Source organism: Palaemon carinicauda, chromosome 1, assembly GCF_036898095.1.
Source record: "Palaemon carinicauda isolate YSFRI2023 chromosome 1, ASM3689809v2, whole genome shotgun sequence".
Taxonomy (NCBI): domain Eukaryota; kingdom Metazoa; phylum Arthropoda; class Malacostraca; order Decapoda; family Palaemonidae; genus Palaemon; species Palaemon carinicauda.
In genome coordinates, this window is record NC_090725.1 from 133,677,820 (window position 1) to 133,695,904 (window position 18,085).

The 18,085-nt window shown below is 43.0% G+C and overlaps 1 protein-coding gene across 5 annotated transcripts in view; it reads left to right on the forward strand.

The window, feature by feature from the left end:
* The window catches only part of LOC137651745 (transcription factor SPT20 homolog), a 589,276-nt gene that overhangs the window by 145,314 nt on the left and 425,877 nt on the right, over window positions 1-18,085 (forward strand). For all 5 annotated transcript variants that reach the window (XM_068384967.1, XM_068384977.1, XM_068384972.1 and 2 more), the window contains exon 7: window positions 7,823-7,998. In XM_068384967.1, coding sequence (XP_068241068.1) covers window positions 7,823-7,998 — 176 coding nt within the window. The remainder of the gene's footprint in view (window positions 1-7,822; window positions 7,999-18,085) is intronic.

An 18,085-nucleotide genomic window follows, 5' to 3' on the forward strand; every position in this document is an offset into this window, starting at 1 on the left:
ATATACAGAGGCGGCTGAGTACCCCCAGTCTACCCGCTCAAGTGGTTAGGAAGGGTTGCCACCTTGCATTTTAAGTCTCATGGCTACCTTCCAGCTTTGCCGAAAGATAATCCAGATAAATAACTCTAGGTTTATATCAGTTTGGGAAAAATACAAATTATCTTCGAATTTGTCATTTTTATAAAAAGAATTTTGTCTAATACTCTTTAGCTATTTATCATAATTATTGTTTGATGGAGCGACTAATGTAAGATCTCTTAAAGTGGTGTAATGGGGATTTTATTTTTGTATTTAATATTCAAGGATGTAAGGCAAAGTGATGTAAAGAGGAGTACTGTATGAATGCATAGAGATTTTTGTTTTATGATAATTTTGGATCAAGATTGTTCTGGTATCCTTTATGTCTTCTCACACATGTGTTTTGTCTTCTATAAATTACAGGCCTTCTTTCATCTGTGCTCCATGTACATTGAATAGGGAAAGTGGTCTACTGTAGTGGGTATAATATTTAGAATGTAGGTTTTCTCCTCTCTTGATAAATTCAAGACAGAATTGTTTGTTCCAGGATTCATTTATATGGTATAAAAAAAAACATCCTCGATAGTATAGAGGTCTGTACCTCCTATCACTAAGGCAAGCCAGAATTTTATTTCTCTTTTGAAGAGCATTTTATTTTACTACTTCTGACCCAGATTTAGGCTATATACTGAAATTAGAGAGCCTAGTTTTATTTAACATGTCAAGATAATTATCATGAAATCAAAATGCATTATGGAAAAATAAGGTTCAGGAAAGTCCTTTTTGCCTCCTTTCTTTTCAAGGGGACTACCCTCAGGACAGGTAGCACCTCCTGTTTCCTCTTGTGAAACGGAGAGGGCTTCCTCCCATGGGAAGCCTAGTGTTCTTGTGGCCTTCCTTGGGCTTGAAGGGTTCCTCTTCCAAGGATAAGCTAGTGGAGGTGTTGGATTGGGGAGGCTACAGCAGGAGATTACAACTGCTCATCCCCTTCTAGAGCCGAGAAGAGGGAGAGGAGGGATTCTCTCCTCGTTTTCTTGTCCCCAGGACCTTCTGCCTCTGCTGCAGGTTCTTGCCTATCTGAGAGCCTGAGGTGCGACACTCTTACAAGTGTCTCCATAACACTTTCTCCCTCTGGGGTGAAAGTGTGTGCTGAGCAGCTGGTCTCTTAGAGTGGGAGCAGTTACCCCTGCTTCTCTTTTGAGCTTCCCAACCCTTCGGGGTTTACTGGCGGACACAATTGCTAGCGCGAGTTGCTGTCTTCACCTGGTTGTCTATCCGCCTAGGTGGCTCAGAAGCACCAGCATGCGTTGGCGCCAGAGCGCTCTAGCTCTTCGGAGTGAGCTCTCTGAAGATTGCTTCCGTGTTCTTACTGCAATTCAGGACCAGGGCATTGTATGGGTTAGCGCACTGGAGCCGGATGTAGCACTCAGACTGACTGACTATTGGGATACTGACCTCACTTCAGCTACAGTACATTAAAGTGGATTGGTCCCAGAAAAATCAAAGCAATATGAATGCTAGGCATCACCCCTTGATTTAGTTTGGGCAAGGGAACCCAACAAGCTACATTCACTTCAGGTAAGATTTTTTTTTTTTTTTATAGAAAATTTACTGAAGAATCTGAGTCAATTTATGGTGATAAAAATACATAGTTTTTTTTTTTATTAAAATAAACAAAACTGAAGACCTATAATGTGGGAGGGTGGGCTGTGTGCTACCCTAGCAGTACCAGCTGAACTCGGTTGAGTCCCTTGTCAGGCTGGGAGGAGCGTAGAGAGGAGACGTCCCCCTTTTTTTTTCATTTGTTTGATGTCGGCTACCTCCCAAATTTGGGGGAATTGCCTTGGTATATGTATGTATAAAGGGTAATCTATGCATAGACAAAAAAAATATTACCAGGTTTTCTGTAAAAATTAGTAAATTTTCCAGAAATTTCACACACAAAAGTAACTAAGACATTCATTTTTATATATAGATAAGATGAGGTGAGATTAGCAGTGAGGCAGTGAACTCTGAGCTAATCGCAGCAGATTACTGACACAACACACACATAAATCCAAACCATTTCATTGGTAAATTCAGTTGTATTTGAACAAGATTATTATTATTATTATTATTATTATTATTATTATTATTATTATTATTATTATTATTACTACTACTTGCTAAGCTACAACCTCTAGTAGGAAGAGCAAGATGCTATAAGCTCCAGGGCTCCAACAGTGCTCCTTTTCCAGTGAGGAAAAGGAAATAAGAAAATAGATAAACTATAAGTAATGAACAATTAAAATATCCTAATTAGAGTAATAATAATAGAATAAATCTTTCATATATAAACTATAAACCTTCGAAAAATATCAAAAGGAAGAGAAATAAGATAGAATAGTGAGCATGAGAGTACCCTCAAGCAAAAGAACTTTAACCCAAGAAAGTGAAAGACCCTGGTACAGAGGCTATGGCACTACCCAAGACTAGAGAACAATGGTTTGCATTTGGGGTGTCCTTCCCCTTGAAGAGCTGCTTACCATAGCTAAAGAGTCTCTTCAACCCTTATCAAGAGGAAATTAGTCACTGAACAATTACTGTGCAGTATTTAACTGCTTGAACGAAGAAAAATTGTTCGCTAATTTTAGAGTTGTCAGGTGTAAACAGACTATTCAATGTATGTGTAGGCAAAGGAAAAATGAGCCTAACCAGAAAGATGAGTCCAACGTAGAACAGTGTGGCCAGTCAAAGGACCCAATAACTCTCCAGTGGTAGTATCTCAATGGGTGGTTGGTGGCCTGGCCAACCTACTACCTACAAATGTACTCAAACTACTGTAAACTACTGTACTTAACATAACACAATGTCACTAATAATGTCACCGAGAGCTTTCCACACAGTCTTTTTTATCCTGTTAAGTACCTTACCTTTTCATCATTGTCCTTGAAGATCCCAAGCTCCATGTCTTTAAAGATACACTATTTCTATTTTCAAAAAAAAAAAAAAAAAAAAAAAAAAAAAACATTGAGCTTCCTTACTTGAGGCAGGATATAAAGGTTCTTTATACAATCACAGGAATAGTTTACAAATTATATGATAGTTTCCGTCATCCAGACTGAATGTAAGTATGCTGTACTGCAAAATATTGAGTACCATTATCACTCATTTTGTGTTCCAAAAGCATGGAATGCCTAGAAATCCATAGAGATCATTACGGAGAAATGTCCATTTTATGAATTAGTCTGCAATTCACTGATGTTAAAAGTGTTATTTTTGCAATCTTTACAAATGGGATGAGAATCAGACATGAAATATACTAAATCTAGGCCCTGTCATCTTTAGATATAGGGTTGGCACAAATTTCACTTTGTCTCGGCTCTTGATAAATCCAACAATTGAGTTTCTTCCTTTCATGCTCTTTCTACTCTCGGGAATACTATTTGCATCCAATGGATAACAGGTCCCTTTAGTCAATTCATCATCGTTAAAAAGTTCTAGTCCTTTTTTGACCAGCGACCAAGACATATCATACAGTAATGTAGTTTCTTGCCAGAAACAACAATTGGTTACAAAACAAATGGATGCAATGCAGAAAATTGCTTCCACCAACTCAGAGGAGCAGTAGTTTTCAGAACCTAGGTCCGTGTGAGTAGTTAGTTATGCAAGTCTGCAATAAAAAGACAATTCATTAGAGAGATTAAAATGGAGGATGAGTTAATTAGTGATGACAATTAAGAAAAATATTAAACAATTAACAATGATTTGTTATGAAATAAATGTTTAAAAAGTAATTTGTAAATTACCTAACTATTATTTGTTTCCCTTTTCCAGCATCATGATTACTGCTCCCGTCTCTGAATGGGGTACTGCTGTGTCCCATGTTGAGAAGATATCACTTCTTTAGGTTGCAATTGTGTGCTTTCATGCAGTTGACGGCCACAGACTAGTGATTGATTGGTTGCAGCCCCGTACATACAAGGACAGGGTCAGCGCTTTCTCTCTATCTTGGCCATCAGAAGGAAGAGTACAATGTACTTTTTCTGTGTCTCCCTCCCTGATAACTACCAACCTGGTCTGGCATCAGTACACATTTTCATTGCAGGTTCCATCCTTGGGTTTAAATGCACTTTTTCGTTGGAAGGAAGTAGGTGTCCGGAGGAGTCTGCTGAACCCTTATCCTATGCGATACAAGGTACTTGGAATTCGTTTGCCCCACTGGTACCAGATCTTACACATCACCAATGGAAGCAGAGAACCTTGAATCGAAGAATTCATTTCTGAAAGTTCTTGCACTCATGAACTGGGTGAGGCAGTCTTGGAGCTGCTCCAAGTAGGACCTTGGTCATTTATCAACATCTCAGTACCCCACATTTGTCAAGCCTTCTCTGGATCTACCATGGTAAAATCTTGCTAGTTGGTCCTGGTTTAAGTTGACGATTAGGTCTGTTGATCAGAGAAATTTCTCGCTTACAATCGGCCAAATAAGATCCTGCCAGATTTACTGTTGAGGCAGTGAAGGTTTTTTTTGCCAAAGCCTGCTCCATGTCACCTCTTCAGGTTGAATCATTAGTGAGCGCACTCTCTGGGTAAATCCCCTTGAAGTGACAATTCAGAAGGCCCATCCATCTTTGCTTCTGAATTGGGGCCCTTGGAGTCTTCTGCCATGTCTTCCAATCTGTTTCGTGTCTTGACAGGTGGTCAGCCACGGAACATACTTCACAAGGACAAGTGGTTTTTCGACCCCTTAGGCTTTGGAGAAGTACTGGATTCTTTGCTGTCTGGTTAGAAGGCAGAGATCTTGACATACCAGTCAGCAAATTAGTGGGATTACTGTTTATTGTCAGTCCAGATAGCGCTAACTCCCCAGTTACATCAGTGCGGGCAGCCACATCTGCTCTTCCGAGGAATTCTGTGCGGGCAAGAGTGAAGAAGTAGAGAACTGCTTTGCAGAACTCTGATCCATTGCATGTTTTACCAGAATGGTGGCTTTCTTCGAAGATGTCTGCTGCCAAACCTTTGGAGTCAGCAATGCCTGTGGGATCAGGGGTAAGAAGGCTGCTGCAATGTTCCGTAGTCCTGGATCAGGACCTCCTGCGACCTCTTCCTTGTAAATGGATTCTGTATTCCTCCCTCTTCTTGTCACAAGTAAGGGGATGGTTGTCATGTCTTTGGGTAACCTGACAGAGCACAGGGTCGAGTCCTGGGTAGTGAGTATCTTTTGAGACGGAACTTTCTTTTCTGGAGTGCCGCTCCCCACATCTTACAGACCAAAAGTATTCTTGAGCAACATCCCAGTTCAGTGCTAGCAGTTATCGTGGCCATATTCCTCGCAGTAAAAGCTCATTCCAATGAAGTGACTTCTCCATCTGAGATCCCTTTAGTTGTGTTTTAAGTATCACTGGTTAGCCTCCAGGAAATCTTCAAACTATCCATTCCAGTGAGACAGGAGGCACTGCCTCATCATCCTGGTAGCTGGATGTGGAAAATCTCACCAGGTAAGTTCCACATGACTTCTCACCTGAGTGTGTGTAGTCATTCAAAGATAAGCTTATGTACATTTTTTTGGGAAATGAGAGCATTTTTCACTATGCAAACATTCCAAAATCATTTGATGAGGCCCTCTGTAGTATAGTCCATAAGCAAGGGGGTACGGTTTCACTTGCCCCCCCTTCCCCCCATTTGCAAATTAACAAAGCATCTGCACATCTGGGCAGTGTACTAATACCGTAGAGCTGTAAGCCAGGTAGATTTGAGGCAAGAGGAATGAGTACTACCAGGCATGCTCAGTCATCAGGGGCATTTTGTAAGATCAGAATGGTCCCTACATTCTTGCATAGGAGAGGCTTCTTGCCCTCTGGGGATTACAAGGAGCCCTTCTTTTTGCTACACTGCTAAGCAGAATACTCCAGGTGCTTTTTTCCCTCCTTCAGATCAGTGAGCAATGTTTGAGGATGCTTTCCAGCACTCATGGGTTCATCTAGATGATGCTTAAGCTTATCCTTTATTCAGCCAGTTTTGCCTGCTGATCAAGTGTTGATCGTGCAGGCCTCGGAATGACCCTGGTTGCCCCCAAAGGGCCACATGCCAAGTTATATCCCGCTCTGTTAGCACTCAAAAGTTAAGACTGATACCCTTTGGACTAACCTTCTCAGTCTGGCACACCATGAGAGGTACATTAAATGTTATTATTTTGAAAATGAAATTGAAATTCAGAATTAGACTAAAATAGTAAAAGCATTAAAATATGATTGAATCTTCAGATTTTATTGGAAAACGAATATAGGTACACAAGTACATTACGGACAGAGTTAACAACAATGGCTGATGATCAGCTAATGAGATTACAGCATGTGTCAGAACACATAAGAACGTATTTAGACTTTCTTCTGTAAATTTAAATTAAAACTAATATTTCATTGGTTTATTGATTTTAGATTACAAGTATTTTAAAGTACCCTTTAAATTAGATTTATATTTTTTATTTGATATTTTAGAGGGTGATATCAACAGGAATGACAAAACTCATCAATGTACTGCAATGGTACTGCGGGTGCAGGAAGTTAGAAATGAAGATTTTTATATTTTATGAATTTGTAAGAATCTCTCTCTCTCTCTCTCTCTCTCTCTCTCTCTCTCTCTCTCTCTCTCTCTCTCTCTCTCTCTCTCTCTCTCTCTCTCTCTCTCTCAATGAGTTTTATTGATGACTATCAAAACTACAACATTCAAAATTCTTCATTTTCCGATGAAGTTCAGCTCATTGTCAAGTGCCAGTGCAGTGAACAGACCTACCTCTTAGTGGTGCAATTTAAATTTGAGCTGTGATATTTAAAATGGCGGACATCTTTAAAAGCACAAAACAACACAGAGCAAAGCAAAACACGTCTGACCAACGCTGGTGCTATGGAGGAATGAGGTAGGCAGGTAAGGAGGTGTAGGGGTGGGGAAGGATAGTCGTAGTAGGAGGCAGCAGACGGGTGTAGGACGGCACCTCGTTGTTCCAGGGGATGTTGATGAGGGAGAGGTCTAACTGGTGAGGGACCTATGGTCGTGGTTCTATCACGCCCCAGTTTACTATACCAACACTCATAGAGTGAGAGAGCTGGGTTTATTCCTGGTATTCCATGCATCCTTTTTTTCTCTGGTATATTTAGCAATAACTATAGCTTAGAAATGGTGCTATAGGAGCATTTCACGGAGTGACACAGGTCGAGCCCAGAAATATTTAATCTTCTTATTTTGGTTTTTAGATAATTATCTGGAGCATAAACAACACATGCACAATAGGCAAATGGTAAATAAAGGGATTTTGACAAAGGAAAAATCTATTTCTGGGCGAGGGACCTGTGTCGCCCAGTGAAATGTTCCTCTAGCACCATTTCTAAGGCATAGTTATTGCTGAATATACCAGAGAAAAAGAGATAAATGCATTTGTATTTCAAATATAAACTTTTTTCCTTAGAATAATTTTGAATTTTTATGTACTTTGTAATGTTTCATTATACTGTACGCTTAAGTAAAAAATAATTGACTAAGATGGATGATGTATTATTATGGTTTTAGGGTCAGCAAGATTGTATAACGACTTGGCTGATGGTTCTTTGAGGAAATATCCTTTTTTTCCTAGTCTAGCTTCTTGTAGGTACTGATAGTTCACATTACTAAATGTATTTTGAAGCTTTTGTGCTTTTTTTGCAGTTTAGTAACCTATAAAGTTGTATTTGAATAACAATATTTGTACTTGCATATTACTTTTTTTTGCAGTTTTTAATTTTCCTTATAGTGATATTTTTCATGATTGGCATACATTATTCTCTTTCAGCTCATCCCAATGTCTATGGATGAAGTCCCTGAATTGACTATTCCTGACAACATTGATGTTACAAAAGTTGCTCGCACATATGAACGACCAGTTTATACTACTGACAATTCTCTTGTATTTATTGAGGAATTAGTTTTAGAGACAGAACGAGGACAAGGAAGAATATATCATACAAAGTAAGTATTTTTTAGTTTATAGAGCTATTGTGTATGCAAGACTGAAAATAAGTTCATGCATTAGAGATGGAGTGAGACCAAGGAAGAATATATACAAAATAAGTATTTCTTTGTTTATGTTGGCTATTCTGAATGTAAGGCTAAAAATAAGTTCACACAAAACTACAAAATTTTAATTCTCTCTTACTACCAATAGTTGAGAATAAGTATTTTATTAACCCTTACCAGATGGTGAACATCTATTGACCTACACGTGAGCTGTCACTTCAGTTCATAGTTGATATCTATTGATGATTATATAGTCCCTTTGAACCCTGAGGCAGAAAATCAGTTTATTCCTACACAGATACAAACTTCTGAGTCATTTAAATGGTTAATATACTCCTAGTACCGTTTTTTACAAGTAGACAATAATAAAAGAAGAGCGCTCGGTTGCATCCTGATTTGTTACCTAGCGACCCCACTGCTGGGCAGTGTTGTGTGGTTGCTGGTAGGCTTCATTTCTGTCCTGGTCACTGTTATGATAAGAGGTCTCCCTTCTTTTCTGTATGATCACGACTTACTTAATCCACTCTGGTTTACTCTTATAGTACTTAGTGCTTTGTGTCTTTTCTTTATCATTGTCACTGTGTGCCTATCATTATCTGTGTTACATGTGCTTAACAATTGCTAATGCTGTCGCAAACGATGTTCTGTGGAATCTCCATATGAGTATTGTAGGGAATGGTGGTCCTCCGAGTGGGAGAGATTTTGTTCTTGACGCAAGAAATGAGGTAAGAGAGATCGTTCTCCTTTCTCGTCTTCTTCTAGTAATGGTAAGAAATATAAGTCTTTTCTGCATCCAAAGATATTCCCCACCCTATTCCTTCGTGTCTTCAGCGTTTTGAGGCTCTAGATACAGAAGACGATGGCCATAATGACAATTTAATTATTGATGATCATGTGCCTAGTGATCCTGAATCGATGCTTGTGACAGATACCTTGGCTACGGCTGCTGCATTCCCTGTGCCGGATTCAGTCCCAGTATCCTTAGTCCCTGATTATTTAGAAATACATAGATCTCCCAAGCTTCCAACTAGTGTATTGAGTGATTATCTCTATATGGCTAATTTCATTTGGGATGACTTTTTGCTTTTGGAGATATCTCTTATCAAAGTGCCGAAAGTCCTCCCCTATTCCCATACGTGGAACCGTAGATTCAAGAATGTCGTTCTCCCCCCCCCCCCCCACGGCTCCCTTTGAGGTAGCCCTGTTAGAGGATCTATTTTGTCCTTCTCCTTTTCATGAGCTAGGCTTACCTTATACCCCCAGGGGTCCTTGTTACCTCTATCCTCTTACAAGTTGTCTGGACTTGTCCCAGTACTCTCCATCACAATGTTTTGAGGTTGGTCAAACCGCTTCAGCTGTGCCTACACGTGATGAAGTCACTGAACGGACCACTGTGCTTACTCTTGATGACCTCACTGAAAGTGCCGCCATATCGATGCGTGATGATATTCCTCCTCGTAATGGCTATGACACCATGTCACACAATAATGCACGTTCTAATTGTACTGCCACAACCCAAGCTCTTATATGAATGGAGCCCCCTCGTGGTTATGTTCCATCATCAGCTTTGGTTCAGTATCAGGTAACTTCAGCTTACAATTCCCAAAAACCTCGTTATATTAATCGACAACCCCCCCCTCCCCTCCCAACCCCCCCCCCCCCCCCCCCCCCCCCCCCCCCCCCCCCCCCCCCCCCACCCCCCCCCCCCCCCCCCCACCACCCCCCCCCCCCCCCCCCCCCCCCCCCCCCCCCCCTATCAGGTAACTTCAGCTTACAATTCCCAAAACCTCGTTATATTAATCAAACCCATTGCTTTACCACAACGTACAGTACTCATACTAGTACCTTGCCCAATGTTCGTATGCTTCAAATTTTACAATTTTTTCAGAATAATAGAAACATTACTTTTCAAGGAAATCTCGAAAAGAAATTGTTTCCCCCTTATCCTTGAGCGACACCCCATCTGAAATAGATGACTTCACAGTAATTAGATACTGTAAACACGGTCCTTGTAGGAGTGGCATTAAAAGTCCTACCTTAGAGGAATCCTTCTCCTCATACAGGTCGAGTTCTGGAAGAGAACTACCTGTTATTCACTCACATACTGCTATAGGTAGAAACTTGTATTCTTGGAGTAAACATGACTCTTCCCATTCTTTCTCCACATCCTTGTCTTTCCATTCAGTGAATGTTGTTGGAGAGAGGAAGAATGTTCAAAGAAACATTAAAGGAGAGCATTTGACAAAAAGATAGAAAAATTTAATTTTCTGATAAATTTCGTATACAGACTCGTACACCTTTTGTCTATATTCTCAGAAAATCTTATATAAAAATTTAAAATAGTTTTGGAGATATAAGACGAAAACATAATCCTACTATCATTGAGAAAATTGTATTTTTTCGTATAATCTAATAGTAACTTCAGTTTATCGGTAGTAATTTCAATTTAGCTTTCAAAAATGTATACTGTATCTAATTACAGCATATGGCAACACTATATGTTTCAGCAATAGCGCAGAGTTGCGCAAGTGAAGGAATGATATGACAGACTGCCAGTAGCAGCTCAGAAATTGGCGTTGCAAGATGTATCATTCCAACTGCTCCTGTGTTTTGACTTTTTTTTTTTCCTTTTGCAGTTATTTCTTTTTATTTCTCTTGGGTTTGAATACATCTTTGTTCAGAAGAAACAATGCTATGACCAAGAAAATGTATGCAACATCTGCATTCCATAAGAGGAAGAAAGAATAAACTGCATGAAGATGAAGGTAGAAAGAAAGGACACCATGAAGAGAGAGGAAAGAGGGGGACCAGGAGCCTAAATATATAGAATGTAATGAAATATACATAAAGTATAAATTACAGATAAGACAAATATGATATAACATGAAAATTGTCATAAAACTTTCAATGAATAACTATAAGCAAACAAATGGACACATAAGCAAAAAATATCGCCCTAAAACTTTGGAAGTCGATTTATCAAAACTAAACTTATCGACCTTCAAATGGAAACTCAGATGTAATGATTTCACCTATCTCAAGGAAAATAAAAGAAGATAAAAGCTAAATAAATTGTCTACTAATCTAGAGAGTTATTTTTCATTTTATCCCCCCAAAAATTTTGGGATTAATTTTCCCTTAAATTGATCCAATATTTTAATAAAAAAAAAAACTCTCTTACTCTATTTCTATACATAATATCTATCTGCAACGTCAATTTTAACTCTTAGGGCGGAGTATTTTTTAAAGCATTTTTCAGGGAAGTATGGTGAGAGTACAAGCAAAAGGGGGAATAGGGCAAACAAAATATGAATAGTTATTAATAAAAAAACAAATTTTTCAAATGCCCCCCTTAAATCTTCTAATGGGCCTATCAAGGTAGAACCACCACCCATCCCTGAAGTGGAACCATTTAAGAAAAAGATATCGCTAATAATGGCTCTGGGAAACCTTACTGCGCGCACGGGCATTATCTCAGCTGATGTAGCTCTCCTCGAGGTTCCAATATCTGGTTCGGAAGCATCGCATTTCATCAAGATCATTATTATTACTATTATTATTATTATTATTACTATTATTATTATTATTATTATTAGTATTTGGTTCCGATGCAATATACAGTACAAACCTTGTAATCATTTCATTTAGGAATTCGCTTCAGCTCAGCTGAAACAGCCGAAGAGAAAGAAAACTAGGCAGTTGTGCTGATTGGTTGGCTGGCGGTATGGGGCGGAGCTTAGCTCCGCAACCCCCTCACCGCCTGTCCGCTTTCCATTCACTCGCTTCGGCTCAATGTGGATGGTTGTGCTACTCTCCATTTTCTACGCTGCAGCCCTTTGCCTTCTCTTGTGCTTGTGTACTATTGATTGCTCATTGTTATAGAGAAAGTTACTCTTTAAAATGCGATGTTGTGCAGGCCGTGGCGGGCGTTGAAGTGGGTGGCTTTCGTCACCTTCTGTAGACCCGCACACGCTCTGCTCGACATGCAGGGGACAACCTTGCTCTCGAGGTTCTCCATGCCGTAGTGTGAATCCTGGCCGCCATTTTGGGAAGCCCGGATTCACAGCCTGTCGGGGTTTTCTTGGGTTTCGCCGGGGGAGCGGTTGACCTTAGCGCTCCCGCTATTTCAGCGGTCCCAAGAGACATCCGACAGATTGTTGGACAGCCTGATACTGATGACGACACGTTACCTGGTAAGAAGGGGGAATTTTGGGCGTCTCGGATTATCAGGTAAGCTTGACTTAAATTTGTTAAGATGTCGTTTAAATATGGCGGACGAGCTTCAACAATGTCATTTGAATGATACGATTGTTGATGAACACATGAATATAATTGAGTTTGTAACAGGGTTGCCAGGTTGGTCTTTTTCAGCTAAAGACATCAAATTTGGCCTTTTTTTATTTGAAATTGGTTAGCCTTTAGCAATATCATAAAAGGTTGGCCTTAAAGGTATCTTCTAACTTCTTAAAGCTGCAGTTGATCAAAGTCTGCCTTTTCTCACTTAGGAAACCTGGCAACCCTGGGTTGTAACTTTATCGATTCCCATGTTCACTGATGCCCCTGTTGTTGTTGACTATGTACCTGATAAAGCATTTGTTCCTGGCCAAATGCAAACTTTATCCAAGGGTAAAATAATTGCAGGACTCCCTGTTAAAACAAGGGAGAGTAAGGTTTTAATCACAGATTTCTTTAACGACTGATGGCAAACCCTTTACAGCTTCTCCCGCAAGTCAGTTAAAATTAAAATCTGCCAAACTCCTGCTGATACAATATGTTTTTCAGGTTCACCATGTTCACCGACCACGGCTCTTCCTACAGACATGGCTCAGGTTGTACATCCTCGTCCAGTGTCCTCTGCTGTTGCCTCGACCAACGTTTCAGCACCTCGGAGGGGGCACAAGAGGAAGCCTGGGCGGTATTCCTCTTCTAGTTCTTCCTCCTCTCTCCTCCTCTTCGTCTTCATCTTCTGACTCTGGCTCTTCTCCCCCAGGGGAAAGAGGAAGGGGAAGGAGAGGAAAGCGAAGAAGGCCAGTCACAGTCGAAAGGACATGGCGCCCCGAGACACCTCTTCTCCTATGGAGAATGAGGGCGATGTGCGAGATTCCCGTGTTCCCCGCACTAGTAGGATTGTTCACGGCGAATCTCGCGCAAGACCTAGTTGCACGACAACCGCGCTCGAGGGCGTAGGTATCGTTTCCCAGAGCATGGTGACGGGGTCCTCTGGCCCCCGATCTACTGCTCAGACTCGAATTGAACCGCTCTTGAGCGGGGAAAGGAGATTCCTGGCTTCGGCACGAGAAATCTCAGCTGTGGTCTCTCGTGAAGAATCCGCGGTACGCACGACTACTCTAGCCACACGGACCGACTCAGCGACTTGTGTCACGGGAGCAGGGAGCAGGGAGCAGGCCCAGACAGCTGCGCACTCGACCCGCGCGACTCGGGCCCGGCATGGAGCCACCTTGCTGCTCAGCCCGTGGCATGGTGGCAGGTCGTGTGCGACAAGGCTAGCTCTCGTGCATACCAGCCGTGGGAGGTGCAGCCAACCCCCATGCTTTCTGGCCATGTAACAGGTGAGGCCGCACGCACCACTCGCGCGACCAACTTGTCTACACCTCTTGGTTTGAGCGCTGCAGTTCCCAGCGACCCCGCTCGCGCTCGAGCTCCTTCGGGAGCTTTGTGGGGCTCGCAGCGACTAGTTACGCACTTGCTCGTAGTGGGAACCTCGATGCATTCCGTCGGGGATGAACCCTGCCATGGTCCTTCCTTGATTCCTGAATACACGCCTGGTTTGGTCCTAGGACCAGAGCGAGGGTATTCATGGGGAATGTCATCACCCGTGCATCGTGTCGCTTCCCCTACACCTACGGATGTACCGGGACCGAGGGATCAGCCACTTCCACGGCTTTCACCGGGCATGGAGACCGAAGATCCCGAGGTGGAGTCGCCTTTCCTAGAGGTCATTAACCCCATGCGTGAGATTAAAGGCCTCAGGGCTCCTCCTGAGGTAGTGTCTGAGATAAGTGTACAGCCTTGGAGATCCTATGGGGAGCTCCCGAAGGCAGTTCACGGCCCCTCACACTACCCTGGTTGAGACAGGCTGCTCGAGCATTGGACCGAGTGAGTGACCAGATTGCAGGACCTGGTGACTCGCTTAGGAGCCAAGGTTCGAACAAGCTTCTCCCTCAACCACTCCAGCGACAGAAGAGGTATTATGTCACCGAGTCTTCTGTGTCTTGTCCTCTCCCTATCGACCCCGCGGTTGGAGTGCTTGCTGGGGGGGCTCGGTCGAGAGCTTGAAATCCCAGAGATTGGCCTTCTCGGTCTCTGAGATTTCAACTATGGAGTCCATCTCTGTAGCTGCTCTCAAGGCTGCTTCATGGCTCGACCACTGGTGTGGTATGGTCACAGTGTTCGCGCGGGACACCAAGCTTCCTACCCCCGAACACATGGAGCAGTACAGGAACCTGGCTTTGTCTGGTGGGAAAGCTGTTGCTTTCCTCTTGGACCAGCTTGCTACCCAGTATGCCAATCTGATCCTCAAAAATCGCGAGGCAGTAGTTGCTCGTTTGGCGAGATAGATTAGTTCAGGAGAGGCCCTGGCACTCAGGAACACTCTTATTAGAGCTGCAACTCCTCTCTTTCTACCAGAGGAAGTTCTTTGACCAGCTTGCTACCCAGTATGCCAATCTGATCCTCAAAAATCGTGAGGCAGTAGCTGCTCGTTTGGCGAGACATTGCTTCAGGAGAGGCCCTTGCAACTTTTCTCTTTATACCAGAGGTAGTTCGGGCCGCACGGGATAAATGGCGCCTCGACTTGAAGGACTCCATTATCCACCAGGCGCAGGCTGTGAGTTTCAAGGGACCTGGTCCCGCGAAACTGTCCGCAGCCAGGCCGATTCAGGGCAAGCCCACAGGAAGTAGCAAGGGTACCACTGGTTGTGCTCCTGCGCAGTCGAGACCTGCTCCTGTTCAGAAGGGTTCTGCCCCCAAACAGACCTTTCAGCCTCCCTCGGGAGCTCCTCTACGTCGGGGAAAGAACAGGGGCAAGCAAGGGAAAGGGAAACGCTGAGATTGGCGCTCCCCTTCCCATGCTGCCGAGGGTAGGGGGATGCCTATTGCACCATTGGGCGATTTGGCAGTACCTCGGGGCCGAGGAATGGGTAGTGTGGACCCTTCGCGAAGGGTACAAGCTCCCATTCATGTTTCATAGGGCCCCCCTATCCTCCACTCCATTAGCGTTCGACACATACGCTCCAACATCCCTGAAGGCTCTGGCCTTGGAGGCGGAGGTCCAGGAAATGTTGGAGAAGGATGCGCTAGAAGTCGTACACGATCAGTTACCAGGAGGTTGGAGACCGATTATCGACCTTTCGCCATTGAACAAGTTTGTTCAGCAAACTGCGTTCAAGATGCTGTAAGTTTGCACTGTGCTGTTAGCCATCAGACAGTACGACTTCATGCTTTCGACAGACTTGAAGGATGCGTACTTTCAAGTACCAGTTCATCGGTTGTCTAGAAAGTACCTCCGATTCACCTTCCAGGGCACGGTGTACCAGTTCAAAGTTCTCTGCTTCGGACTGTGCACAGCTCCCCAAGTGTTCATGCGAGTGTTCACGACAGTAGCAGCTTGGGCCCACTCGAGGGGCATCCACCCACTGATGTACCTCGACGACGGGGTGATTTTCGCTCCCTCACAGGAGCAGTTGATTCAGGATCGAGACTCGCTTCTGGCACTTTGTTGCGATCTGGGGATCGGGGTGAACTGTGAGAAGTCGAACCTCATTCCCAAGCAGAAGGTGAAGTATCTAAAAAGCTGATCGACTCGGCATTCCAGCCTTCCAGTGGCAAGCTCTTCTAGGTCACCTCTCCTCGCTGGAGAAGGACCAGTGGTTCGGCAGCCACCAATCCTCCCTCTCGTCCGGTCCTCATGGAACGTGAGGTATGGGAGGATCTCCTTTGGTGACTAAACGAGGAGAACCTCATGAGAGAGTTTTCTCATAAACCCTCCTACACCTCAGTTCTGTCTGTTCCCAGACGCGTCCACGGAAGGTTGGGGTGCACACCTGGACAACTTGGTCGTGTCAGGTGTGTTGTCGGAAGAGAAGAAACACCTGCACATCAACGTGCTGGAAGTGATGGCAGTCTCGATAGCAATCTTTCATTTCCAGGCCCATTTGAGAGAGCACTCGGTAGTGCTGACAAGCGACAGCACGTCCGTGGTCGCACACGTCAACAAGCAAGGGGGCACGCTCTCACGTCCCTTGCAGCAGTTGACGAGGCAGGTGTTTCTGTGGGCAGAGAGTCAACACATAACCTTGTCAGCCAGGTACATTCTAGGCAAGAGAAGTGTTCTGGCAGACGCCCTAAGTCGCAGAAACCAGGTAATAGGGGCAGAATGGTCTCTTCACCCTTGGGTCGCGAGTTGAGTACTTGACCTCTGGGGAGAACCGTGCATCGACCTTTCGCAACACGGCACAACGCCAAGCTACCTGTGTTTTGCTCTCCAATACCAGATCCCGCGGCTGCGTTCAAGGACGCACTGCAACATCCTTGGAATCTACTGGATTGCTACACGCCCCCCCCCCCCCCCCCCTCTTTGCTTGCCTCGCGCAGTCCTGTACCTGGTCCTAGTAGCTCCAGGACTCAGGATGACTCTCATTGCTCCACTATGGCCACACATGGAGTGGTTTCCTGATCTGTTGTAGCTCCTGGTTGAGGCACCGAGAGAGGTACCACACTGGCCCAATCTCCTTTGGGAACCCTTGTCGAACAGGTACAACCAGGCGGTTCAGTCGCTCAGACTTCACGCGTGGAGACTATCCAGCATATCCTCAAAACGTGAGGCTTTTCGCGACTCACTGCGAGAGAGATGTCAGGGTACCTTAGAAGATCCTCCTCCCCAGTCTACCAGGGGAAGTGGTTGGTCTTCTGTAATTGGTGTAGTGGAAGGGGTATCTCTCCGGTCGGAGCCTCTCTGACTCAGATCGCAGACTTCCTAGTCTTTCTTTGCAGAGATAAGCTCCTTTCGGTTTTTGCCATTAAAGGGTGCAGGTCTGCCCTTGCAATGGTGTTCCGTCTGAAAGGCATAGATACAGTAGGGTCCCGAAGTATGCGAGAATTTGGTTGATTAATGGCCTCGTATAAATGGAAAATAGCATATTTCGAAACACAACTAACAGAAAGAATTCCATTGCGGCCATGGCAACCAGCAATTTGCCTATTCAAATGTGTTTACTACCCATTTCCAATACTTTCTTTGTACTATACTGTATTTCTTTATTATATCAAATTGTTCTTGTAAATAAATCAAACATTTAATATACTTTAAGGTTCTAATAACTTGAAAAAATGGTTAAAATTACAACCAGGATAGGTGTAAACACCATATATTTCCTGTTATAACATGACCCAAAATACAGACAAATTTTAATGTTTGTCATATCTATTGTATAAGACAACTGGTGAATAGCAAAACCATCACTCTATAGACTAGCTTTTGTTGTATGATTGAAAATCCAGAATTATCAAAATAAAGGCGATTTTATATCTGCGTTTCCTAAACACGCTAAAAAGCACAATAGAAAACGACAACCAATGTTTTGTTTATGTTAATCTCTGATCACAACGAAGAAACAGACGCATTTATACATCTGTGTATAGGTTAGTTTTTGAATCTTCAGCAATTTTACCAAGTATAGATTACATGTTGATTTTGTTATTACCAATGTTCTACTTAATTTTTCCTAGAACTTCCAAATAAATGAAATGAATTCCATTTATATAATGTTTTTCTTTATGACGTCGCCTGAAACGGAAACCTTCCATTTGTTTACGCTCCATCTTCGATCACAATAAACAAACGAACGCAATAAACACACATGGTCAAAGTGATAACTAATGATATTACAAACATTTAGTAAACATTATGTTATTACAAATATTTTACTTATCGTATCCATATAAATTCCTAAATTCGTAGCAAAGCTGGAAAACTTTTTTTTCCTTATGCGTTTAATCCAGAATAGCAAACTGGCGCTAA